The sequence below is a fragment of the Leptonychotes weddellii genome, chromosome 10 (genome assembly GCF_054177405.1).
Source record: "Leptonychotes weddellii isolate Sample4059 chromosome 10, ASM5417740v2, whole genome shotgun sequence".
Taxonomy (NCBI): domain Eukaryota; kingdom Metazoa; phylum Chordata; class Mammalia; order Carnivora; family Phocidae; genus Leptonychotes; species Leptonychotes weddellii.
Window position 1 is genome coordinate 55,537,276 of NC_138378.1, and position 25,813 is coordinate 55,563,088.

The window sequence follows — 25,813 nt, forward strand, 5'->3', positions numbered from 1 at the left end:
GACTGGCTGCTGGTAGGGGCACGGGTGTGAGTGTGGGTTTGTATGCTGCTGGGGAGAAGCATGATGTGTATTTGTGTTTGTGTGTGTGAGCTTACGTGTGGGAGAGACTCATTTGGGTATGTATCTCATGTATATTGGGGCAGAGAGTGTTTAGGTTTTGCCCGAAGACATGTGTTTGTGTCTCTAAGAATGGGTTGAGAGTCTGTGTGTTTGCTTCTCTGTTCGTGTGTGTGAACGTGTGTGACAGTCAGTGTGTTTCCCTGCGTGGCCACTGTGTGAAAGGGTGTGTGTTTTTGGCGCCATCCACAGGGCCTGGCACACAACGGCCTTTCAATCCCAGTGAATCGAATGATGAATGTGTATGTTGGTGTCCTTGTGAGAGTTCTCGCAGAGCCTGTTTCCCTGGGAGTGGGAGTGTGGAAAATAGGAGGCAGGTAGGGGTGATGTGGGCTCCAGGGTCTACTGTGTTTCCTCCCTTCCCAGAAGTAAGCCTGGGGCTGGTGGCTCAGCTCCGCTGACTCAAGGTGGCGTCTATGGTCGCTTGAGCCTCTCCGGACCCTCAGGCAATAGCTGGTTCTTCACTCCGCCACTCAGTGAAGGTCAGGCAGCTGGGACCCTGTAAGCATAGATCTGCTCCTGGGGGGACCTGGGTTGTCCTCTAGAGCAGAGCCTCCAAGAGAGGCGGAGCGAGCTGCCAGGGCTGGAATTCCTCTTGCGGTGCAGGGTCGGGCCCATGCGGAGCAGTCTCAGCCTGCTGGCGATTCCCTTGACCTTCAGGCCTGCACAGAGGAAAGGCGGGAGGCATAGCCTCCTGAGCCAAGTGAGCCTGCCCAGCTGTCCGCGCGGCTGCGTGAATCTCGGCCGGGAAGGAATCCGAGGTACTTCGAAAGTATGCGCAAAAGGGTCTTCTGCGAACGCTGATTTCATCAGAGAGGAAAGCCTCCAAAGAGCAAAGTGTCCGAGCACTCTAGGATCTTGCCGTCAGAAGAGCGCCTCATTCTCCCTTTCCCGTGGGGTCCAGGTGGCATGTCTGAGCCGAGAAGCGTCCTGGTCGCGGAGGAGGAACATGTTCGGTACCCACAGCCCGGGGTGACCTGAGACGCAAAAGCCACAACTTCCTCCTTGAGGGGTCCTGCACGCTTGGGATCTGGCAGGATAGGCTTAGAGGGGTCGCTTAATGTGGGGGAGAGGTGGGACTGGGTCCCCCAGAAGGGAGAGGGCGCTGCAGGTTAACGTACCGCTATAGAGGAACCTACCGTGCTCGATGTGCGGAGGTGCGCCCCCCTCCCTCGGCCTCACAGGCTAAGCCCTGGTGCCCTCTTGCTCCCATTTAGAACACGCGCCCGCCGGCCGGCCCTCCCCAGTCTCCTCGGACTTCCCTTCCTCCCCCATCCTTTCATCACCGTCCCAAAACGACCGATTTCTGAGCTTGGAGACCTTTGCTCCACGTCCACACGCACCCCCCGGGCTTTGCACTGGCTCAGCGGCTGCCCTTGGGGCCAGCGAATTTGCCCAGGGTGTCCCACCAGGTTCTAGGGACTGCGACCTTCTTTCCACGAAGGAAACCTCCGTGGCCCGATTTGTTCCCCAGCTTTGGCATCTCCAGACATATGTCCCTTCCTTGTTCGGCACACAGCGTCTCTTTTCTTATCCTCATCCCCGAAATGAAGAGAGGAGGGTGAGGGCCCTGCTCCGCTGATGGGGGAGAAGAGTCTCCAAGAGGAGCAGGCCACCCCCTTCCTGCTTTTGCAGGGAGCTTCCCGCACAGGAAAGGGAGCAGAGGGCTTTGGGGAGAGGGGGGAGGTTTCAGAGTTTTCAGTCCCTTCACCTTAGGGCTGATACAAGCGATGTGTATGGGGGAAGGCGGCTCCCGGTTTCTGGGGCTCCTGGGGACATCGCTGCCCAGAACGGTCCACCCGGGGTGTCCCTGTAGGGAAATCAGACACTGCTGCACTCCCAGATCACGGGCCTTGTGGTATATATCCATATATATATATTTATGATTTCTAATTTTATTATAAAATAAAAGCAGAAATATTTCCCGAAGAACATTCACATGAGGGCGTAACAGGGAGACGGCAAGTCCGTGGCTCGGGAGGCACACTCTGCCGGGAGCACTGTGACCACAGTCCCAGGAGGAAGAGGAGAGAGCGTGGCGGGCCTCACCGAGAGAAAGAGAGGGGCAAGCGGCTGGGACATGCTCAGAGGCCCCTGTGCCACGGTCCTTTCTCTTGCACGGAAGTTACTAGGAGCACAGCTGACACCTGCAGCCCGCTGAACCCCGGGCAGGGCCTCTGGAGAAGGCCTAGCTCCTCTGCTCTTCCCCCTGCCACGTCCACCCAGGAAAGGGAGGAAGGAGGACGCAAACAGGTGTCCGCGCACGAGGAGAAAGGCTGAGGGGTGTAGACCCTGGGGCCAGGAGTGCAAGGGGCCGGCCAGGGGAGAAACGGAAAAACAGAAATAGAGAAACAGAAACCTACCAAGGGGTGACAAGCCAGAAATATAGAGGGATGGGGAACGGGGAAAGCAAGAAGGGGAGGTAGAGAGGACAAGAGAGAAGGAAAGGAAAAGATCTGGAAGAAAGAGCAAGGAAGGCAAGGGAAGGGGAGGGAAAAGGAAAGAAGGGATGAGAAGGTCGGGAGAGAGAGTATGAGAATGTATAATTTATTCCCTTCGCGGGTTCAAGGCCGGGTCCCAGGGCTCCAAACGATCTCAGAAGCAACTTGTTGAAAACAAACCCCGCCGGACAAAGACCAAACCAAAGAGCCATCCACCCTGCCCCGGCCGGCGGTTCTGCCCGCTCAGCGAGCGGGTCTTTCAGTACCTGATGCAGCCGCCGGCGCAAGGCGCCCTCCCGACACCGTCTCTCCGGTCCCCAGCGCCAAGCCTGGAAGGCGAGCGCGTCGAGGCAGGCGGGGCTCTAGGAGCCCAGGTCCACGAGGTTGGCCGACATGGGGTTGAGGATGGAGTCCTGCAGGCCGTGGTGGTGCTGCAGAGGGTCCGCGCCGCCTCCGCCTGGCACGGGCACGGGTACGGCGCTGGGGCCCGGAGGGTGGCCCAGGCTGTGCAGGGACGGCAGCCCGGGGGGCGGCGGCGGGCTGAGCAGCAGCGCGGGGCTGGACGACGAGTGGTCTGGCGTCCCCGACGGCGTCTTCTCGTCCTCCGAGCTGCCTAGCACCGACTTGCCGCTGCCATTCAGCGACGCAGCCAGCGGGTTGTGGCTGTTGGAGTTCTCGCTGTTCTCCCTGCAAATGCAGGAGCAAAGCAGCCGGGTCAACGGGGGAAACCGAGGCCGCTCTGCGCCGCCGCGTCAACCGGAGCCAGACCCCGCCGCTCGCCTCCGCGCCAGAGCCGCCCGGCGCTGCCTGCGGGTGTTTTCGGTTTCTACCATTTTCTCGGCCTGGCCTGGGGCTCTCGCGCTTTCTGCCAGTTCTCTTAATCGGTCAATACAAGATTTCTCTCTCTTATTCTTTTCACTGTGCCGTCTCTATCCCCCCACCTCTTCGGTTCTTAACCTCTTGAATATCCTTCCTGTTCTCTGTACGTTCTGGCCCCCTCCCCCCTTCACTGAGTTTCTAACATTTCTTTGCCAGAGGAGAGGGGCCCAGGGAGCAGCTCAGTGGAGTTGGGGAAGGAGACAGGGAAGAAAGGGAAGATGCCTGGATTTTCAGATTCTTGGCTCCCCAAGCCAGGGTTGCTCAGTAGCAGTGGGGCCAGGAGAGTGAGGGCCCCTAGAGCCTAGGCTGAGGGCCCCATTTGAAGTTAGGGATCTCATGGGCCTTCACCTCCCATTGCTTTTCTCCCCTTAAGGCAAATCTCTTTTTGGGGGTCAGGTTCCTGGAGCTAAGGGTCCTTTCTTTCTAGCTCCAACCTGGCAGGTCTTGTGAGGGCTCTCCTTGCTGGGCCTAAGGACAAGGCCCTGAGGATGTAGCACTCCCTTTCCCTGGTGGCACAGTGCAAACTTCGGCTGGGAGGCTAGAAGCTGGGGGCTCGGAAGGCAGCCCTTGGGAGAAGCATGGAGGGGATTGCTAATCCTGGCCTAGACTTTTCCATCATATAGAAACTGAGGGGTTCTGCAGCCCTCACCTGGGGCCTGGCCTGAGAACCTAGTTCTTCAGGAGTTTGGATGCATGCCAGGCTGGGAAGAGGGGGACCCCAGGAGGGAGAACCCACCTCCTGCTCTGCCTTTGATGGTCAGCCCCGACCAGATCTAGAGATTTGGAATCTGGGGTAGATTTTCTCCTCACTGGCTTCCCAAGACCTTTTCTTTCTGTTTTCCTGGAAGGGAACTTCCCACATAGCTGGCAATGGAGACCTTACAACTGTACATACTCCAACCTCATTGTCTGAGAGGCCAGGGTTGGCCTGAAGCTCCCCCTTCCACTTCCAGAGATCTGGGTCCACTGTTCAGCAACCTCCCCCCACCCTAATCATTTACTCTGGGCTGCACACGCCCCATTCCACTAACCCCAGGTGTCTTGTTTTGCTGTTACACTCAGGCTGAATTTCTGTTCCCACAATCGGTTTTTCTCCCATTTCCTTCTTCATATTTGGGGTTCAGAGGAGCCACAGACTGGCAGCCACAAGGGCCTAATGGTCAACTGTTAAGCTAGTTCAGGAAATCCTGGTTTCCTTGACGACAAGCAAACTCCCAGGCCTTCTGTTGCTCTCAGTTTACCCCAGACCTACCGGCCTCCCCACTAAAGACGGTAGGGCCTGAGGGGAGAGGAGTCAAGAGCCTGGCAGGCCAGGGAAGGACTGCTGGGTCCAAGAGGGCAGGAAAAGGGGCATGTGTTTCTGTTTTGCTCTCCTACAGCTGACACTTCCGCCCCATCGCCTTGCTCCTCTTGGTCCTTCCCATGCAGGATGAAAGTCTCCCTTTCTACTTCCATACCCAGACAATGAATATTCTTGCCCAGGACCTTCCACATCCAGGTCACACCAGGAAAGTATCAATCCCAGTCCTGACCCCTAATCACACTTTGGCCTAGGGCTGAGTAAGGCGAACAGGAAGTGCGGGGAAGTGCCGGTGAATTCGCACAGGCAGCCCCAAATCTGCAGCCCTGATAGTCCCCCTCCGAACCCCTCGGTCCTTACGAAGACTGTCAGACCCTGCCAGCTGTGTCCCCCTTGCATATGATCCAGCCACTGTCTTGCTTTCGCCCCAAAGTTCGCTGCCTCTCCACTTTTGTTCACAAGCGACCAGGGAGTTAATTGACAACTTCCCCGATCGCTTTGCCCGCTTTGGACAAATTTCTGCCCTCTCGGTCTCCCACAAGACCTGAAGGCCCGCAGGGTCTGACGAGGCTGCAGCTGGGCCGTGGCAGGGACCGAGCACCCAGTTTAGGCCTCTCCTGGGGGCTGTGCACACGCCCCGCGACCCCCTCCCTGGAGCCCGGGGGAGCTGGCGCCGAAGTTCTACTTACTCGTACCTTTCTTTGGCCTCAGCCGCGCGGTCGCGCTGCCGCCGGTTCTTGAACCAGTTGCTGACCTGCGTGGTGGTGAGGCCCGTGGCCTCGGCCAGCTCGCGCTTCTCGCGCGGCGAGGGGTAGGGGTTATGCGCGTACCACTCGCGCAGCACGCTGCGACTCTTCTCCTTGAAGCAGTAGCTGGTCTCCTCGCCGTCCCAGATGGAGCGCGGCAGCGGAAACTTGCGGCGCACGCGGTATTTGCCCACGGCGCCCAGGGGCCGGCCGCGCAGCTTCTCCGCCTCGATGTAGTGCGCCTTGAGCCACAGCTGCTGCAGCTTGGCGTGGTTGTGCGGCGAGAACTGGTGGCTCTCCAGGATCTTGTAGAGCTCGCGGAAGTTGCCGCGGTGGAAGGCCACCACCGCCTTGGCCTTGAGCACGCTTTCATTCTTGTGGAGGTGCTCGCAGGCGGGCAGCGACCACAGGAAGCGGCCCAGCCGCTCGATGTTGCCGCCCTGCTGCAGCACCTCGCACACGCACGCCACTTGCTCCTGCGTGAAGCCGAAGGTGGGCAGCATGGACATGGTGCCGGCTGCGTCCCCGCCCGCCCGCGCGCGCCCTCACCGCGCTGCGCCGTCCGGCATGGGCGCCTCCCCGCCGGGCCGTCCGGGCCGAGAGGCGGGCGGGGCGGCCCCCCCTGGCCCCGCGCGGTCTCCCGGCGAACCCCGAGTCACTGCGGTCCGTCCCCGCGCCCGCCGCGGCTGCCGCGCTCCTCCGCGCCCCCGCCGCCTGCGCGCCTCGCCTGCGCCCTCGTCCAAGCCCGGGGGCCGCCCGGGGCGCCGCTCCGCATGCTCCGCGCCCGCCCGCCGCTCCCTCGCTCGCTTCTTGCTCGCTCTCCCTCCCGTCTAGCTCGCTTGCTGCTTTTTTAATAATATTATTCTAAGCGGGCATGAGGCGCGGCGGCCCGCGCCCTGATTGGTCTGGTTATCTGACCCGGGGCCTGCCCGCGCCAGACAATAGTCGGAGTCAAATTATTCGCCATGGAGACGCTGTCAGTCACTGGTAACCCGAGCCCCGGCGGGTCGGGCGGCTCCCCCCGGCCGGCTCCGCTGACAGATCGCCCGGCTCCGCGCAAAGCGGAGGGCGGCCCGAGACGGGAGCGGGAGGCGCTCCAAGAACCTGGGAGGCGGAGAGGACCGGGCGGGGGCCGTCGGCGGTGGTGATTGACGGGGCGGACGCCCATAGAGCAAGGGAGGGGACGGACACGGGAGCGGGGGGCGGGGTGGAGACGCCCGGAGAAGAAAAGGGGAGGATCGAGGTGGGGAGGAAAGAGGGGAGAGGAGAAGGCGGGGAACTGCTTAAGGGGGTGCTGGGAGGAAGAGGAGGGAGAAGGGTGGAGGGTACCTCGAGGGGGAAGAAACAGCTTTCTCGAGGCCCCCCTGGGTGCCCTACCCCCACTCCGGGTCTTCAGCGCCCTCCCGGGTCTGCAGTTTTTGGGATAAATTCTGCCCAGGAGCGGTCCAGTGGGATGGGAGAGTTTGGAAGTGCTTGGGCGCCTCTCAAAGATTTGGCTTTTCCTGCGGACAGCGCCCCGCCCCCATCCTAGGAACTCTGGACCTGGGCGGTCTTCGAGGGAAAGGGGGAGGGAGTAGGAGACAGAAGTGGAGAAGATTTGGCAGTGGCCGCAGGCGGACGCCTGAGAACACAACTTCGTGGAGGATCCCGCCTTTCCTCTCTGTTCTAACCCGGCCGGCTGCCCCGAGGTCGGTACCGCCCCAGCCCGGCACTCTCGGCTCTTCGCCGGGCGGGGACTCACACTTAACCCCACGGGTTCCACGGCCCGGGAAACGCCAGGCACTAACTTGGGGCCTCTAGGGAAATTGACTTCTGTCTGCTGCGCCGGCAGTCGGCCCACGGGGAGGCGAGGGCAGAGTCTAGGACGCCCGTGGCGCTTCCCCCGTGGGTGGTCCGGGAGGACAGAGTGGGCGCAAGAACCATCCCGCCCTCTGGCCTCTGAGCTCGGACTTGGCTCCGGGCACTTCCAGCCTGGGAACCAGATCACTGAGCTCCGGAATAAGGGTCTTAAAAAGGGGATCCTGGTTTGTTTGTGTCTTTGTAAGGGCGCGTTTGGAAACACGTGGTGCTGGTTCTCTGGGAGGAGGGCATGGAGAGTAGGTGGAAAATCTGGAGGGGGGAGGGTTGTTGCTGCTGTTTCTACGGTTTTGAAAAGCCCGGGGCTTAGCTTCTTCCCGGACTGGTCCTTTCCACTTCCGTTTCCTGTCTTTGCTCTGAGCTGTTGGAGGCTGGAGTCAACCTTGCTTCTAGTTCCAGGACCCAAGCCAGCACAGAGCCTGGGCTCTGCCCTCAGCTTAGAACTGTGGAACCTGTGTCTAGGCCACATTTCTTTTTCCCCCATCCTTTTTAATTTTCTCCGGAGGTTGTGCTAGGAGCACTGGATGGGTGTCCAGAACCTTGGGTTCAAGTTTTTGCTTTGCTTGGTGTCTATGAGAAAAGTCTGTGTTTGTTTCTCTAAGTGTTCATCTCCTTAGCAAGATTTCCAAAAGTTTCCCCCTGCTCTAGCATTCTAAGAAGTCCTCTGGGGGAGTTGCGGGCATGAAAGAGTGGAACCCTGGGACTCACCCTAAGACTTGCTTTTGGACTTGCCCCGTGTGTGTTGAGACCAGGGCTGTCAAAGTAGGATCCAAGCCAGTGCCAGGGACAGCTCCCTGTAGAAATGCAGGTGGCATCTTCAGAGTCTCTGTCAGTTGGCTGGGAGGAACCCTGCTGCCTCCAGGCCACTCTATCCAGAGTCCTGTGTGCTGCCCAGGGTTCACACAATAGTCAGTCTTAGAGGTCTCTGGGAGACATGGGGAAGTATTTGTCCCTGGCTGCACTAATGTTCAGAGTCTTCCTTACTGACTCCCAAGAATGGGCAACCTACTCTTTTCAAGACCTCATCTTTAGCCACATGGTTAATGACAGCAGGCTGGTCCCAGCTCTCACCATGGCCATCTTACATCTTGGCAAGGTCAGGCTGGGCCGTGGGGGAGCCCTGACACCACTCACTGGTGTCAGTGAGTGGGCCTGGGCAGTAGCTTCCTGGTGTAAGACTGGGCCAGCTTATGGTCTGCTCCACTTCACTTTCTCCCACTATTAGATGAGGCTTGTGTGATCTTTTGCGTCCCTGCTGATTCTGGGCTGGGCTGGCTCTGAGAATCCTCACCTTGAAAAGGCAGGTGACCTTTGCAACCTCAGCCACAGTTTCCACCATGAATATACCCCTCCCTGAACTCTTGGAGCTTCAAGATTGAACTTCCCCCAGAATTGGGCCCGGCCCTGTTCAGCTAAGGCACATTTTCGGGAACTTCAGACTCCCTGTTCTTTCCAGCTTTGCCCTTTTTGGGGCCCCCGGCTGCCAAGCCCAAGAGTCACCCATGCCAAGAGAACAGCCGTGGACCTGGATAATATCATGTGTGCCATGTGAAAAGTCATCACAGAGTAAGCACAGAAAACGTGGAACACCATTACCCAATGTATGGGTGTATGAGCATATGCGACCAGCTCTCCCCTTCCTCCCATATTTGTAGGAAACTGGCTCTAGCAGGTCTGGGCTAGAACCTCTTGTTAGCCGGGACAGCTGAGTGCCTGCCCTAAAAAGGTTACAAGCTCAGCTAGGCTCTTCACAGTCTGAAGCCCCCTCCCTGCCTAGCCCCTTTCTTGGCAGTCTTTGCCACAGGACAGAGCACATGGGAGGTATCTGGGTGAGGATTTGATAAATGCCAGCATGACTTTAAGGCGATCTCAGCCCCAGGTTGCGGTGCCCGAGGCAGCTGTTGGAGAAGCCTTGGTTCTAACCCACCCCAATCTACCCAATCCCACATTCCTCCCTTCCCTAAGACATACTGGGGAGACCTGCACTTGCCATTTCAGTAAGCACAAATAGGAGAGGCTCCATGGCTGGGAAGGGGAAAACTTTTGTAGATTGGTGGAAATTTGGGATTCACTAAAATGTCTCCTTTCCCCTCTAAGGTGTGCTGAAAATCCCCTGGGATCACGCTTTCTGGAAGGCTGCAGCACAGGTGGATGGGTGTGTTCCAATGAGCTCACACTGACAGAATGCCTTTGCCCCTGACTCTTGGTCAGGGACAGCCTGGGGCCTTTGTGTCTGGAGCTGGGCAGGGAGCTCCCCAGAGCAAGGCCCCAGGGCCCCACAGATGGCACCCCTTGCCCAGCCCAGCGCTAGCACATTGCCCACTAGCAGAACTTTTGGGGAAGGGAGAAAGTAGCCTCGCCAGCCCCCCAAGGGCTTCCCTGACTTTGGGTCGAGGCCATTTGGGAAAGAAGGGGACGATCTAAGGAGGGGCTGCTTACAGGCTATTTCTAACACCAGCAGAGGAGGGGGTGAGGGTGGGGGGGGGCTCGGTGCCAAAGCAGAAGACTAGAACCACCCCCCTTTTTTTTTAATCTTTATTTTTTCCAGGCTTTGAAGGCTGCAGAAATCCCCTGGGCATAAGACTATGGCCCTGGCACCGCCCCCCTCGGACCCTCCCCCCAGCTCGCACCAGGCTGGGTTCTGGGGCGTCGCCGTCGGGGGTGGGGGCGGTGTTGTGGGTAGTGGGGGCAGCCGGCGTCCGCGATCTCAGAGCCCTCTGTTCCCGCAGCACGCTCGCTCAGACCTGGCCTCCCGCTCCCGCCTGGGCTGCGGCGCGTTTCCGCGTTTCGTTGCAAGCGGACGAGCGGCGCAGGGCGGGTGTGCGCTGAAGCTCGGGGCGCCTCCCTGCCGCGGGGCCCTGGGCCCACTTAGGTTGCATGGCCGCCCGGCGGCCCAGAGGACAAGAGGGGTATTTGCAAAATCCCGCACCCCACGGTTTTCTGTGTTGCCCAACGTTTGGGGGCAGTCAAGGCGCAGGCATTCCGCTCACATAAATCTCCATTTCAGAAAGTGGTCTCCACGGCACCCCAACCCCGGGCAAGGTTTCAGGCACTGGGCTCCGGGCGGCAGGCCTCTGGAAACGGCGCGACTCGGGCCGTCGCCTGCGCCGCACGTGCCTGGCACGGTCACAGGCCCCCAAGGGCCGGAGTAGGGGGGTCCCTCTTTGGGCCGGACCCACGGGGCGGCCTAGAAGGCCCTCCCGAGACAACGGTTTGGAGGTCGCGGGCTCACAGGGGTTCTTGTTCAAACGAAAAGAGAGAGAACTAGGGCTCGGGCCCGTTTGGAGGCCGCCAAACCGGTGACTCGGCCGGAGGAGGCGCCGGGACCGGGCGAGACCAAGTGGGACCTGAGGCGGGTACCCAGGCCCCGGGCGCTGCCCACCCTCCGACGACGCCCACCCTCGCTCGCGCGGCCTTCTGTCCCCGCCCGCGGTCACGGTCAGGGCTGGGAGTCCCTTCGTGCCTGCGCCACGCTCCCTCCCGGGCTGGCAGGGGACGCCGGGCCCCTTCGCCTAGAGAGAGGTTGGGGCGCGGGCACGGCGGGCCGGGCATCCGGTGAGGCGGCCAGGCTCTCGGCTTTGGGTTCAGGAAGCCGCCTATGTCCGCCGCCCGGTTTTTGTTTTTGTTTTTTGTTGTTTTTTCTTTCGTGTGGGCCGCAGAGGGCCTTTGCGTCCCTAAACCTGCCTTTGGCCGGGTCTGCCCGCGAGAGCCCCCAAGCGGCAGGTCCCAGAGTCCGGGTCGTTGGGGGGATGCGCAGCGCTCCCAGGCCTCTAGCGGAGGAGGGGGAGGCCGCCGGGAGGGCCCGATGGTGCCTCCGTACCCACCGGCCCCCAGCACTAGCCGGACGTTTGCTCTGGCAGAGAGGCCACTAGCAGTGGGGCGCGTCCAGGAGGTGCGCTCCCTCGGAGGCGCACCAGGTTGCCGGGGTCTGATCACGTGATCCTTGGGGAACAGACACCGGCTTTTCACCCTCGTAACTCCACCACCTCTACTCCACCTCCTGCCCTCCAGCGTCTCCCCCCCCCCCCCCGCCCCAGGATCTGGATCTGCCTTGCACACAGTAGGTGCCCAGGAAATGTTTGAATGGATGCCAGAACGACCAGTGGGATTTGATTGACAGCCGCAACTGAGAAGAACCAGGCCAATGGGAAAACGGCCCTTTTCCTCTCCTTTTCCCCTGTTCTTCCCTCCCAGCTCTCGTCCTCTTTGTAGGGGAAGTCTCCGAGAGTTGTGCTGGCTTCCTCCAACCAGAAGCACTGGGTGCTGGAGTCTCCGTAGGACCGCATAGAAACTGCAGACGGAACGCGCTGCTCTTAGAAATTCTTTCCGCCTGTAGCGTTACCAGGTTCCCTTGGGTTGCAGGAAAGAAAGTTTTCTAAGTCGAGCTAGTCTAATTTTTCTGGGGCTGCTGTCTTTAGTTGCATTTCCTTAGTTACTTTACAAAAATCCTCTGTAGGCAACGTGTAGATTAGGTTTCCTATAAGAAGTGACTTTTTTTTTTTTCTTCTTCTTTCCATTACCTGTGAGAAATTCTATCCGGGAGTAGGGATTCCTGGCTTGGCACTTCTCTCTCCTGCAGTATCTATTTTTATTAGCATTAATTACAATGCATCAGTCCCACTCATCAGTGATACCCCCTCCCCCTGGCTGGTGACTGCTCTTGGCTCTCCTGATTTGGGTGGCACCTGGGCAAGGGGGTACTCTCCCCCAGCCATTGAAAGCAGGCACACAGGGCTTTCCACCAAGTTCTGCATTTTTTAAAGGGAACCTGGAAAAAGCCAGATTGTTCTTAGCTTGGAAATCCAATACTTTATTTTGTTGTCTCTGTGAATTAAGGCTAAAATCCAGGGGCTGTTTCCTATCGAAGACTGTGTGCTAATTAATTTATGCACTGTGCTGTGAAAACGCTCTAATAAAGTAGGTAGAAACAAGATACAGCCCTGCTGGGGGAGGGCACAGAGCTTAGGAAATCCTGTGCATGAGGCTGCTGCAGAGAGGGACCAGGTCAATGTCAGCCTCAAATAGATGTCCTCTGGTAGTGCTGTGGCATCGGGTTTGTGATGACAGGTGTGGTTGGCCCTCTGGCAATTGCCATCTTTGTTCCAATCATTCTAGTATGGTTGCACTGTTAGTAAATGCTCACAATTGGGGACAGTTGTGTGGGTTGAGCAGAGGGCGTGGGCTTTGTCATCAGACCTGGGTCCTTGGTCCAGACCCACCACTTCAGTAAATTACTCAATCTTGGAGCCTATTTTGCTCATTTGGAAAATGAGAATAATGACCCAGTGCTTGGCGCACAATGAGCATTCAACAATTTCTTGTTGAATTGAATACAGTTGCATTTGGGATTAGGGATAAAGTTTATGCAACATCTGCTTCACAACAGGTGCTCGATTATTAGGGCTATTGTTATCAGGATGTGGTGGGGATAGTGTGTTTGCATAATTACATACAATGAATGTTATTTCAGAAAGCACCCGACTTAAGTGTCAAAAGACAGATTTAATTTCCAGGTGACAAATACTATCAGAGCTCCATCGTATGGCCAGACCTGGGCTAGGCACTGTGGGAAATGCTCAGAGCTGTGGCTGGAGGTTCTGGAGCAGTTGGAAATGTCAGAACTTGCACACGAGAGACGACCTGGGTCTCTGCAGCTCACCGTCCGCAGCAGCCTTGGATGAGTGCAGGGTTTGGAGTCAGGCCATCTGGTTAAACGCTGCCTCTTCCACTTAGTAACAGTGTGACCAAAGGTAAGTCACTTAATTTTATGGAGTCAGTTTGCCAGTCTAGGGAGAATAAAAAGTTGGCATAACAAACACCTTGCTCCCAGGGTTTGGGGAAGAGGAGATGAACTAATGCACATGAAAAGGCTGGGTCCCTGTTTGGAGAGGAACAGGAGAGCTCTGGCTGCCGTAATGTTCTGCATTAACTTATGGTGTTTCCAGGATTTGGGTCTCATTAAGACAAGTCTCAGAAATCAAAAGACAGCTGCATACAAGTGTGACATAGCATGTTCCTATGGGGTGGAGACCAAGGCTGCTTCTTCTGCTGTGTTTGCTCTCACAAAGCAGAATTCACACTGAAAGCTCCATAGATAGGTGTGGATTGTGTTGTGACGTAGAGTAAACCCCTACCCCCCCAACTCCTTCCTCATCAGTCCCCTGTGTCCTGAGATAGAGCTTGTTATGGGTTAAAATTAAAAATAGCTTCCACGAAGAGAGTACCCTCTAGGCACAAAGCAGTACGCTAATGTATAGTGGGCGCCATAATGCTGTAAAATGGGTATTATCAGCATTTATGGAGGAGGAGACAGGCTCAGAGGCTAAGCAACTTGACCAACTTACCATACAGATGGTAAAGAGCCTATGAAATTTCAGTCCTTGATGCCAAAACCCATACTATAAACCATAAGGCTTACTGCCCTGAGTTCCTCTATAATAGCAAAAAAATAGGATAATAGTAACTGGAAGAATTTGCTGAATGCCTATTATGTGCCAGGAACTGTGGTATCTCACATAGTCTCAAAACACCTCCATGAGCGAGGCATAACTCATAGCTCTGTTTTACAGGTGGTGACACTGAGGCTCAGAGAAGTTAAATACAAGTCCAGCAGCTATGGAAAACCTGAGTTTTTCCATCCGGGTCATTTGGCTCTGACCCACTTCACTGGGGCAGCCTTCCACCAAGCTCTCCCCCCTCACCCCCAAGCCTTTCTTTCCTTTCCACTCAGGTTCTCTGGGCACTTCCAGCTCCCAGTGATTGAGAGTTGCTTGCCGATGTCAGAAAGATGGCTCTAGGTTCCAGGAAAAGCCATCTCTGCCCTCCTGAGATTTCAGCCCCCGGGCCATGGGGTTTGTGGCCTTCAGTCTTAGCCCCTACTGGGCAGGAACCCTCTGGGACCAGGGCAAGCTGTACAGCAGCCTCAGTCCCAAGCTGGTAAAGTCTGGACGGACTCAGGGTCCCATTATGCCTGGGGTAAACTTGGGGGACTCAGAGAATTCAAGTGTCTTAGTCAAGGTATTTTGGGGTACAAACCACGAAATCCACTCAGACTAACAGGAGAAACAAAAGAATAAATTTATTATAGGAATTCATGGGCAGGGTTCATGGATTCAAGGGCAGGGAACACCATTGTCCTTAACAGGGGTGGATCCAGAAACCTGACAATAGTTAGAAGTCAAGGCTTTTCCTCCCTCCTCTTGGCAGAGTGGTCTCTCCTCTGCTCCCCTCTGAGGGTCCGTCCTTGTTTTCTCTCTGAAGAGCCACTTTCCCTGGTGCCACTCCTTTTCATACTTCCCTGGCTTTTCATTGAGCCCCTGGTTCAGCCACTCAGGAGGCACTCTAGAATCTCTGCCCCTGTTTGGAATTCAGGGGAGAAAGAGAGGGAGGGGGAAGGGAGAGGGGGAGAGGAAGACTGAGGGAGGGAGCGGGAGGGGGGAGAGGGAGAGAGAGAAGTGGGGGAGAGGGAGAGAGGGAGAAGGAGGGAGAGAGGGAAAAAAGGGATGGAGGAGAAAGGGGGGGAAGGAAATCTTATAGGCTTATCTTAGGTCATGTGATCCCCACTGCAATCAGTGATGTTGGGTGGGTGGGTGGGAGGGACTCTATGGCCCACTGCCGATCTGCAGGGACTGTGAGCCCAGACATGGCAGAATGAGGTGATGGGTGGGCTACTGTTCTAGTCTGCTACGGAATGTAGAAGTTAGTGCCTGATACCTAAGAGGCATTAAACAAATATTCGTTCCTTGGCTTCCCCTTTCTCCTCACTCCCCAGTGTGCTGTTTTTTTCTGTCCTTCAATCAAGAATCATCCAGAGCCACCAATTTAGAGCACAGATACGATTGTGCCACTCTGTGTTTAAATCCCTCTAACGGCACCTATTAACCTCAGGATGAAATTTAGACTCCTTAAAGGCATGGTTTCTGAAGCGCTTTGTCATCGGACTTTGTGCACGTATCCAGCTCATCTTGCCACACTGCCCACTTCAGCCATCCTGAGTAATTTCCATGGACTCTTCCACTCCTGTGATACATATCCATCACCACCCACTTATTCCTTTATGGGAGAAGCCTAAGTCCCTGCCTCATTGACCCTCACATGACAAGCTTGACTAATGAAATGTCAGTGGGTGAACAGAAGCTTTTAGAGACATTGCAAATTGCCACCAGGACTCTCTCTTCTTTTGCCCTCATCCCCCAGACAGGTGCTGCTCCAGCTTGTGTCACAGGATGAAAAAGAAGATGGAGCAGAGCCCCAACTTAAAGCAGAATCACAAGTGGCCAGCAGCCTGCATTTATTATGAGTGGGAAATACCGTGCGTGGCTGGAAGCCTCTGAGATTTGGGGGTTGTTTGTCACTGCAGCAGAGTTAAGGGCTAAGTCTCCCTCCCTCAGATCTCTGTGTGTCCTATTCCCTCTCCCTGGAAACCTCTCCCTCATTCCCAAACCCCTTATTTTTCAGGACTGAGATTGGATGTTACTTCCTTTGGAAAACTGTCCTGATGCTCTTCCTCCCCCACGTTGGGTCTGTGGCTCTACACCAGAGCCCATGTCACCTTCCTATTCTCATCCCCCCCATTACACCGTCCTATGGCACGACAACCCCTTGATTTCGTACCTGGCTTCACTATCAGGCTGTGAGCTCTTTGAAGGCAGGGACTGGATCCTCTGGTTCAGCTAGCGCATGGTAAGTTCTCAAAAAATATTTTTGAAAAGGGATGATGTTAATAATCTACCTTTGTGTGGCAGATTTGATTCTCTAAAGACGGCTACGACAGTAGCTCCATCCCATATACTCTTCTTTTAATGTGTCTTTGATATTCTTCTTCTCGAGGTGTGTGTGTGTGTGTGTGTGTGTGTGTGTGTGTGTGAAGGTGGTAGTCTATGTTTCTTCCCCTTACATTTGGGCAGGCTTGTCATGGTGGCAGAAATGACGCAATATGACTTCTGAGGCCAGGTCAGGAAAGGCAATACAGCTTTTGCCTAGTTCTCTTGGGACACCAGCTCTTGGAACCAGCCACCAAGCTGTAAGGAAGCCCTGTTGAAAGGCCCCTGTGGAAAAGAACTGAGCCCTCCCCCGCTGCCCTGCCCCAGAGCTGGCTAAGCTCCAAGCAGCAACCAGCACTCATTTGCCAGCATGTCAGTGCGCCATCTTGAAAGTGGATCTTCCAGCTCTAGTCAAATGGTCCCAGCTGAGACACAAAGAGCAGAGATGAGCCATCCCTGCCAAGCCCTGTCCCCATTGCAGATTCGTGAGTAAAATAAATGATTGCTGTTGTTTTAAGCCACTATGTTTTGGAGTGATTGCTACACAGCAATTGATAATGAGAACATTTGGCTTTCCTCTTAACAATCCAATTTTCTCTTGGATCAGAATACCTGTCCTAAACCCCAGCCTCCCTGCCCTCTCACCTTAGGGGGCAGACACCGTGCCCACATCCCCAGCCGCTGGCTGGGGTAACTGATAGATCTTAGCCTGTGGAACTCTGAGCTGCCCTCTATCTGGCTTTGGATAGTACTTTCCCCAATTCCTGTCTGCCCTAGACTAGAGCTCCTGGACACACATGCTAGGGTGGGGAATCCATCCTAAGTGCCCCAGTCCCCACTGGACAGCAGACATTGCCCACATGCTGTCCATCATGGGCCAGGACCCAGCTGGGGCAATTCCCCACCCTGAAGGGCGCTCCAATTCTTTTCCCTGGTCCATGCCACTGTGGCCCACGCCTTTGTTGAGATGCCTAAATTAGGACAATATTTCACGTTCTTCTTCTGCAAATAGATTCATATTAACAGCTGCCTCATGAGGTTAGTGTGAAGGCTAACTGTAATTCTATGCATGAACCATTTGGTAAACTTTCAGTATTGTTATAAGTTTATTCAGCCAGAATTAATGTTGCCTAAGAGGAGCTTCCAAAATAGACATAAGGGTTATAGCTACAAACAAATCTTTCTGAGTCATCCTCTCCTCCACTTCGGCCATACCCCTTCCCTTTTAATGTCTAGTCTATCATGTACAGCATCCCAAAGACCCTTCATGCTGTCCCAGCATACGGGTGGAAATAAATGCTGGATCCCCCGTTAGAATTGGCAGGATCTGGGCTTTTGAAAGTGCTCTTCTGAACTTCTGACCACATAGGACTCACTGTTTTAGACTCCATAAGCTGAGTTTGCTCCACACAGAGCCCATGTTGGCCAAAGTCAACATCCAGACTCTGGGGGTGTTTGAAAACTCAGAGGTCATGGGTGTTGCCCACCACCCACACACACATGCACACACACACACACACACACGCCTAAGGACATATGTGCACATCCATGAAGATCTGTAGGGGCAAGAAATCATATCCTGTTGAGTGCATATTCCCAGCCATAATGGGCACAGTCCTCCAGCATTGACCCCAGAAGTTCAGGTCCTTTTCTGAGTGGGTCTGTGATGGGCTATGTACCCAACTAATCGTCTCCACCCATGGCTGTGAGAGTCAAGCCTCCTCTTTCCCCATGCTTTCAGCATCTGATTAATACTTTTAGGGGCCTATGAAAGCTCTTGATACAATCTAGTATACTGTACTACTAGCAAGTGCATTCCTCCTCAAAGGACATCGACTGTAACTTGCTACAGAGGACATACAATAAAAATATATAATTTTAAGCAATAAGTTAATATTAGAGAGTAAACAAAAATAGTCTAATGTGGATGCAAGCTGAGGTACGAGTGGGTGAAGTTTCCTTGTCTTAAACGGAGGCTCTCACAAGATGGGGAGGGCTAGAGCCAGGGCCAGGAGGAGGGCAGACCCAGGGAAAGGCACCATGAAGAGACTCGCGCAGACGAGGAACAGATTCAGACCATGAAATCCATGAGCGGTTCACAAAATGAGATTTCCTCGTGGGGAAGGCTTAAATTAAGCCTCCAAGATTATTAAGTGATACATTTTGTAGTCTCAGCAAGACTTTAATTTCGGATCTTCTTTAGAGGGTGTTTGGAGACCACACACACACACACACACACGCACAGAAACAAAACAGGAATGTATACGCACACACATATAAATAAATGTTTATATAGGCAAATACCTGTCCCCACACATACACATGTGGATACACACAAACACATATGTACTTATATTCGTAGGAAATGAGGAATACACACATTCATACTCACATGAGAACATAATTCCTGAAGTCACGGGGACCATTTCACCCTCGATGGGTTGGTGAATATACCTCTGGGTCATCCCCAAACCAGTTCTCTTTGAGAGTTTAGTCATAACTGGGGGGTTTGGGGGAAGGAGATTTAGCTGGTAAGGGGTAGAGGCTGAAATTGGAAAATATAAACACATTCGGTGACTGAGGTTTTCCCCCTCTGAAGAGCAGGCGTTCTTCATTGGAAAAATTTGTATGCTCAACGTGCTACAGACTTTGTGGATACTTGGGACAGGGCTGGGGATAAGGTCATTCTTAAGGATTCTGTAATTTCTACTAGATTTTTTTCCTAGCTCATATTTAACCTGAGACCTTTCTGGAAGGTCAAATGTCACCCACATCAATACTGACAATACCCACCAGCAATTCAGTTCAATTCAATCTCATCCCATTCCGGTCAATGAAACAAATATACTTACTTTCCTAAAGTATCAGTCTAAGGAGTATTTGAAGTGCTTCTACTCTGTGTCCGACTCTGTGCTAGGCTCTGTCGGGGCGGGGGCGGGGAGGGGGAAGAGAGGAAGACACTATTCTGTCTTCTAGAAGTTCATGGCCTAGTAGGGCAACAGAACCGAGCTGTGTGAAGCTGTCAAAACGGCCAGGCACAGAGGTGGAGAGGAAGGAAATATCGTGTGTCTGGGTGGGCAAGGAAGCCTTCTTTGAAAAAGTGGTCTTAATGTAGGGTTTGAACAACAGGGAGAATTAGGATAGAGGGCGAGACAGACTAAAGTCTGGCTAAGCCTTCCTGATCTACCTTAGCTATGCCTGGGAAGGCCTCCCAGGGTTTGCGTTCATCACCTCTCTCCCTCCAGCTCCCCAAAGTGAGACAGTGAGATTTCTGGGAAAAGTCAAAATATGTAGGAATATTCAGAACCCCCCGAAGCATGTTTATTCTGGCCCCATCTGGGGACAGCCAGGGATGGCAAATGCAGTCTTATGGCAGAGAAAGGACTGGTGTTTGAATTGTAGTCTGAGAACCATACAAGATGGTGAAGCTATTCTGAAAAGCAGGGGCTCCCTAACTTCAGGGGTCAGAGATCCAGTCAGAAATGCAAAGAAATTCCTCTTCCCAAGAAAATGCCCATATGTACATGCACATAGAAGGTGGCATTCTCTTGCAGGAACTCACAGACGCCACACCCCCAGCCCTGAGCTCCCGCTGGGTCTGTGGTGCTTCCTGGGAGTTTCTAGCACCCCATTTGGGGGTCAAGAACAGAGCCTTTGCCTCCCTTCACAGCCACTAGCCTAACAAGCACAAGTGGATGGAAAAATCTTTGTGCTCATCCAGCCAGTCCCATTGTCGAGGGCAGGTACTGTTTTTAGCCTTTAGTTAATATGGTCGATTTCCTTAAACACCAAATATTTTTCCTTTCCTATAGCTGTTCAAAATTAACTGATTGAATAATTTCTCCCTCGCAGCCCTTGCCCATCCTTGAACGTGGAAATGGCCCAGCACGCTGTAGGTGCCCTGTCCCAGCAGGAGCTCAAAAACAAACTTAATTTATAAGTAATTGCTATATTTTACTGCATGTTTTACTATGTGCTGGCACCGAGCAAAGGGCTTTAAAGTCAGCATTTCAGTGATTTCCCTGACAACCCTCTAGAGTGGGTATCATTATTAGGCGCATCTTACAGATGGTGAAGTGGGTGCTTGGGGTGCACTGAGGTCCCATTATCGAAGTGGCAGAGCAAGGAGTTGAACTGAGGTCTGCTGGCAAAGTCTGAGCCTGTAACCACTCTCCTAGATTGCTCCTCTGAGCAGCATAACCGTTCAGTTAATGTTGAGGACACTGGCCACCATTGGGCAGGAGCAGGGGGGAGGAAGGGGTCCCGAAGCCTGTGCAGATGCCAGGCGGGCTCATGGGTGCCTGCTCGACGGAGCGCTGTGGCCAGGCTGGGACCCTCTGCCCCCCACTCCGGGCCGGTCCCAGGGACAACCTGAGCTGGGCTGCGAAGCCAAGCCAGCACAGCAACACCTCACTGGTGTTTTCTTTCAGCCAGGGGGTGGGCAGGAGGGAAACCGCCCCGCCGAAATAACCGGCTCATTCGGGGAGGGAGATTCTTTTCCCACTGCCCCGCGCCCCACGTCTCCCAAGCCGGCTGGTGTGTCAGAGGGAGGGTATTTTCCTAAGGATGAACTGTTCTTGAATGTTTCCTGCTGCTGTATGGGTCTCCCATTAGCAGGTCCGGGACAACTCCCTCTGCTTCCAAATATATATAAATGAAAATAAAGCCCCTCTATGAAAAGCCCCGAACTTTCAGGAATGAGCTGGATACGGAGGCAGGCGTAGTCTGCTATCCACACCTCACTCATGGTGAGAGCTGAGAAGTATTTGAGTCAATCCAGAACACATTTCCTTCAGGGTCTGGAGGTGTGCTGGGGACTGGGTCTGAGGTAGGAGGACGTCAGGCTTTTGCCCGCGATCCCACCATTAAATAGTCAGTCACTCTGTGATGATGCTGACTCAGAGGTCCAGTGGGCAGCATTCAAGTTAGCTGTGAACTTGGATGGGAAGAAAATTGCATCTGCATTTCCACCAATCCCTCTCTGAAATTTAGCTGCTTTTTCAAGAATGTAGGCTTCCACCATCACAGTGTTAGGCAATATTGATGACTTGCCCACCAACAGAAACCACGGATATTTTCATACCATCTTAGCGTTGATGCAGACATCTTGCAATTATTATGTTCATCTCTACTTTGACATTTTGGTACTTATCAGACCTGCTGCTAGATCTTGCCATTTATTTATTTATTTTCAAATATTTTATTTATTTGTCAGAGAGAGAGAGAGAGAGCACAAGCAGGGGAAGTGGGAGAGGGAGAAGCAGGCCCCCCGCTGAGTAAGGAGCCCGACGCAGGGCTCAATCCCAGGACCCCAGGATCAGGACCTGAGCTGAAGGCAGACGCTTAACCAACTGAGCCACCCAGGCGCTCCTAGATCTTGCCATTTAAAATGTTAATAAAGAAGCATGTATGTTACTCTATCACTTTAAAAAATTACTTTTATAACTTTATTTCAACATAATTTGTTTTCTTTGCAATCATGCTTTGTTTTATGCATTAGAAAATTTTATTCTGAGAAGGGGTGCATAGACAGATTCACCAGATGCCAAAGGCACAAAAACTGGTTAAGGACCCCCATGAAATTGGTGTGTATTTAGGGGTTCTTCCTCCAGTGCAGAGTTGTAGCCATTTTGAATAAGAGTTAACCCTTCAACCCTCCTTCAGAGGAGTCCTGACCAGACATCGGGGAGAAAGAGGAACGACCTGGGGAACCCTAAGAGGTTTTGATCTGTTTAGATCTCGACTTTTCCATCTATAAAATGGGGTGGCAAAGCACATCAATAGGAGGTGTTCTTTCCCCCTTCCTGACTGGTCAGGAGGTTGGCAGAGCAGTCCACCCTTTAGGTGCTGGGATTTGACAAAGTCAGCGGGACCCTCCGCACCTCCTGCATGCCAGGATGAAAACAGCTTTTCTCAGTTTGGGATCCAAGATGCTGAGTCACTGGCCAGCTCAGAAGGGTAGTTTTTGTAGTACAACAGCCCAAGAGGCCTGTCTCCCATCCCTGCCCAGCATGCTAGGCCTCAACCCAGTTCTGATTCCGAGGGGATGCCTCCAAGAAAGGGGTGGAGGGTGTGGGGCTATATGAAGCAGGTGCTAGGAGGACAGCCCGGGTTTCAGACTTTCCTAGGGATGAGCCCAAGCCAGGCACCTGCCCTGGGGTCCTCCTCCATTTACTTTGTCTGGAGTGGGTATTATGCCCAGAATTTCTATGGATCATCCCTTGTGTGGCCAGCCACATGCTCCACTCTGTGGGGACCCTGAAGAGGAAGACAGCTGCTGTCCTTGGTGACCTGGCAACGTAGCAGGAGCTGGGGGAGACGAGTCCAGCTCGCCAGATACAGCACATGTCCCGGAAGAATTTAGGCCCGTGGCCCAGGCAGGCCAGGAAGAGAGGCCTGGAGTGAGCAGAGGTGCTGAATGGGGGGGGGGGGCATTCCAGCAAGGGGTGTCCGCCCCAGCCCAGGGGCAGGAGGGGATTTGATTAGTGGTGGTGGTAGCGCACTGTAATGACATCAACCGGGATTGCGGTGAAAGGCAAGTCTCCGAGCGCCGGCTGTGGGAGGTAGGGTATGGATTACAGAGGACTGGATGACCCTTAAGTTGTTCTAAGCAGGAGAGGTGATTCTGGCTGGGGGACAGGTTTGCAGGGCAGGGCCAGACTCCAGGCCCAACTTATTCCTGTGTTATTGCTCTCCTAGCTTTCTAAGTGTGGCAACCAATCGTCCATCCATCCATTCACCTATTATCCATCTCTCCATCCATCCATTATTTACTCATCCATCCATTCAGCCATCCACTTGTTCCCTTCCCCTCTCTGCCTACCTCCTCACCTCCTCCAGCATAAGCTCCCTCACTAGGCTTGAGACTGTGCTCTCTGCTGTATTCCTGGTTTCTAGCATTGTTCTAGGCACATAGTAGGCCCTCAATAAACATTTTTGAACATATTCTCTCACAGAGCACTCATCTAGCCATTTACCCTTGCACAGGATGCTTCTGCAATATCGAGTCCATTTGTCCCTGCTCATCTCCAGAGCCACACCTGGTTATTTGGAGAGTCCAGAATGTCCCCTCACCATTCCAACAGAGCCTCCCAGGGTCCCTTGCCCCTCTAGTTTAGCCAAGTGGCTTGACATGCAAGAAAGGAGACTGGGTGCTGGTTCCAAATCTGCAAAGGCAAGGTGTATGGCCTCGGGCACTGTCATTCTCTGTGTTTCCTTGGCAGAGAGGTGGCAAGTGTGGATAAGGGGAGCTTTGAGATTCTTTACTCTCTGATGGGCTGTGACTCTCTAACCTTAACATGTCCCACTGTCGGGCAAGTGAAACCATGCTAACAACTGCTTAAATTCAATCAAAAGGGAAGTTTCCCCAGACTTAGTGGTTTAAGTACGTTTCTCAGCAACACAGAGCTCTCCTGGCTGAGCAGCTAACCATTCCTCAGCCCCAGGAAGCGATTCTCTTCTGATAGTCCCATCATGAACGCATTACCCGCCTCGTAATTGGGAGGATCCAGGAGTGCCCAGAAAGGGACTTAATTGCTCTGAGATTGTGTTACTTTCCTGATTAAGTCACTTAATAAATGACCACATCAAGTAGCCTGAAGGAAGGCATTTCCTGAGAGCACCTAAATCACTTTTAATTTTCAGGGCTGTGTGTTTTCCTTTCGCAGCCTGGAGCTGCTGTGCCCAGCCTGCCATCTGAGAAACATTTCTTCAAGGTGTCAAAAGGACATGTCATGCATTTGGAATGAGGGCTAAATTAAAAGGCCACACGACACATAGTCAGAGAAATAGTGAGATATTCCGGGCTGTTTCCAGTATAAACTACCCAGTTGGCAGTCTTTTCTTGAGGAGAAACAATGTGTAGTGGGACACTTGCCCAACACTGACCCCGCACAAGCACAGACCCGCACACACGTACACACATGCACAAACACTCACACGTGCAGTCAGGAAGGGACATGTCGCGTCCCCCGAATTGGACATACCAATTAGCCACGTGGGTTTTGGGGCTCCAGAAAGTGGGAGGATTGATGACAGGTGACTTGGTTCTTCTAGTTGTACTGAAAATGGCCCTGGGACGCTTGTCTCTTTGCCTTTTGAAAGAGAGAGAGAGAGACAGGCTTGAGCTCTGTGATGGACTCACATAACATGTTCTATTTCTTAATTCGGGGCTGAGAGGAAACTTCAAGTGATTTCGTCCAATTGCCTCCATTTCAAGATGAGGAAGGCAGTGCCCAGGGAGGCCTGGGGACTTGCCCAAAGACACACAGCTAGAGAAAACTAGATCCAGTCCAAGGACCCGGGTTTCTTGGTTCTTTGTGCCACAGAACCCTACCGTTCGAGGTTTGGGGGTATCGTTTACATCAGTGAGCAACCGCTGCTCTGCCCAGAAGCTGGGCTGATAGGCAACCCGTCCTCCACCAGCTGGTGTCCCACCCCAGCCCCAGCCCCACAGAAAGGACACGTGTAGCTAGTTCCCCTCACATGGCCCCCCATGAACTCCGCCCCCAGAATTCACACACTTTGTGTAGCCCCTCAGGCCCCGAACCTGGGCTGGCCTTTAAAGTAGCACCGTGTGACTTCTGAGACTGGTTCATAGACAGCCTTGCAGCTTCTGTCTTGGTCTCTGGGAACACACGATCTGGAGAAGGCCCCTACGGCGTGAGAAGTCCGTCACCGTCAGACTGCCATGCTGTGAGGAAGCCTAGCCAGCACCACAGTGGGACTGTGCGGGCCCCATTCCCCCAGCTCTTCCCACCATCTGAGCCCAAGCACCAGGCACATGGATGAAGGAGTGCTTTTGGACGGATGCCCAGGCTGGTCGAGGCTTGCTGCCGTCGGAAGCCCACCGCATGAGGGACCGCAAGGGAGCCCTGTCCAGCTAAGCCCGGTCAACCCACAGAAACCACGAGAAATGAGGATACATTGTTGTCTGAAGCCACTGTATTTTGGGGTGGTTTGTGACCCAGCCGTAGTTAACAGGGATGGGCACAGACATGTCGTGGCTTCCTCAGGGCCGCCTTCACCCCTTCCCCTCTGTCCCCAGTCCTCCTCTCCCTCACGCTGAAGGTCTCCCACCTCAGAGAAGCCAAAACGCAGATAATTGAGAGCAGACTGCCTTGGCTACTGATTTTACCCCAGGGAGAAAACAAATGCTTGCTACCAGCTGAGGAGTCCCAGCTGCTCACAGCATGTTCCGAAGCTATGGGCTCTGGAGGAGCCGTTGGCCTCTCTTCAACTTCATGCCATTAAGAGACCATTTCTAGGGCGCCTGGGTGGCTCAGTCGTTGAGCGTCTGCCTTCGGCTCGGGTCATGATCCCAGGGTCCTGGGATCGAGTCCCGCATCGGGCTCCTTGCTCGGCAGGAAGCCTGCTTCTCCCTCTCCCACTCCCCCTGCTTGTGTTCCTGCTCTCGCTATCTCTCTCTCTGTCAAACAAATAAATAAAAAATTAAAAAAAAAAAAAAAAGAGACCATTTCTAGTACCTGCCAGGAACCTTCCGATACTTTGCAGTTCCCATTTCTGCTCTTTATCTAGCCTGGAGGGTGGTTTTGCTTTTCATTAAAAAAATGTCACCCTTTTTCCAATTAAGCTCTCACTGGGTGGGAGAGCCCGAGGCCAGCCCTTCCAAGACAAATGAGGTGAAAGGGCCAAACCCAGCTCCGCAACCAGCCCAGGAATGAGCAAACTTCCAGGAAGAGAGAAAACCAC

The 25,813-nt window shown here is 54.0% G+C and overlaps 2 protein-coding genes across 2 annotated transcripts in view; one reads left to right on the forward strand and one right to left on the reverse strand.

Annotated features, from left to right (window-relative positions):
* The window catches only part of CAMKMT (calmodulin-lysine N-methyltransferase), a 715,155-nt gene that overhangs the window by 563,432 nt on the left and 125,910 nt on the right, over nucleotides 1-25,813 (forward strand). The window lies entirely within an intron of this gene.
* On the reverse strand, nucleotides 1,993-6,058 carry SIX2 (SIX homeobox 2). Its single transcript, XM_006736667.3, has 2 exons — nucleotides 5,433-6,058; nucleotides 1,993-3,245 (listed from the first exon to the last, which is right to left on the reverse strand). Exons 1-2 carry the CDS (start codon nucleotides 5,990-5,992, stop codon nucleotides 2,921-2,923), a joined length of 885 nt encoding a protein of 294 aa, XP_006736730.1. The 5' UTR covers nucleotides 5,993-6,058; the 3' UTR covers nucleotides 1,993-2,920.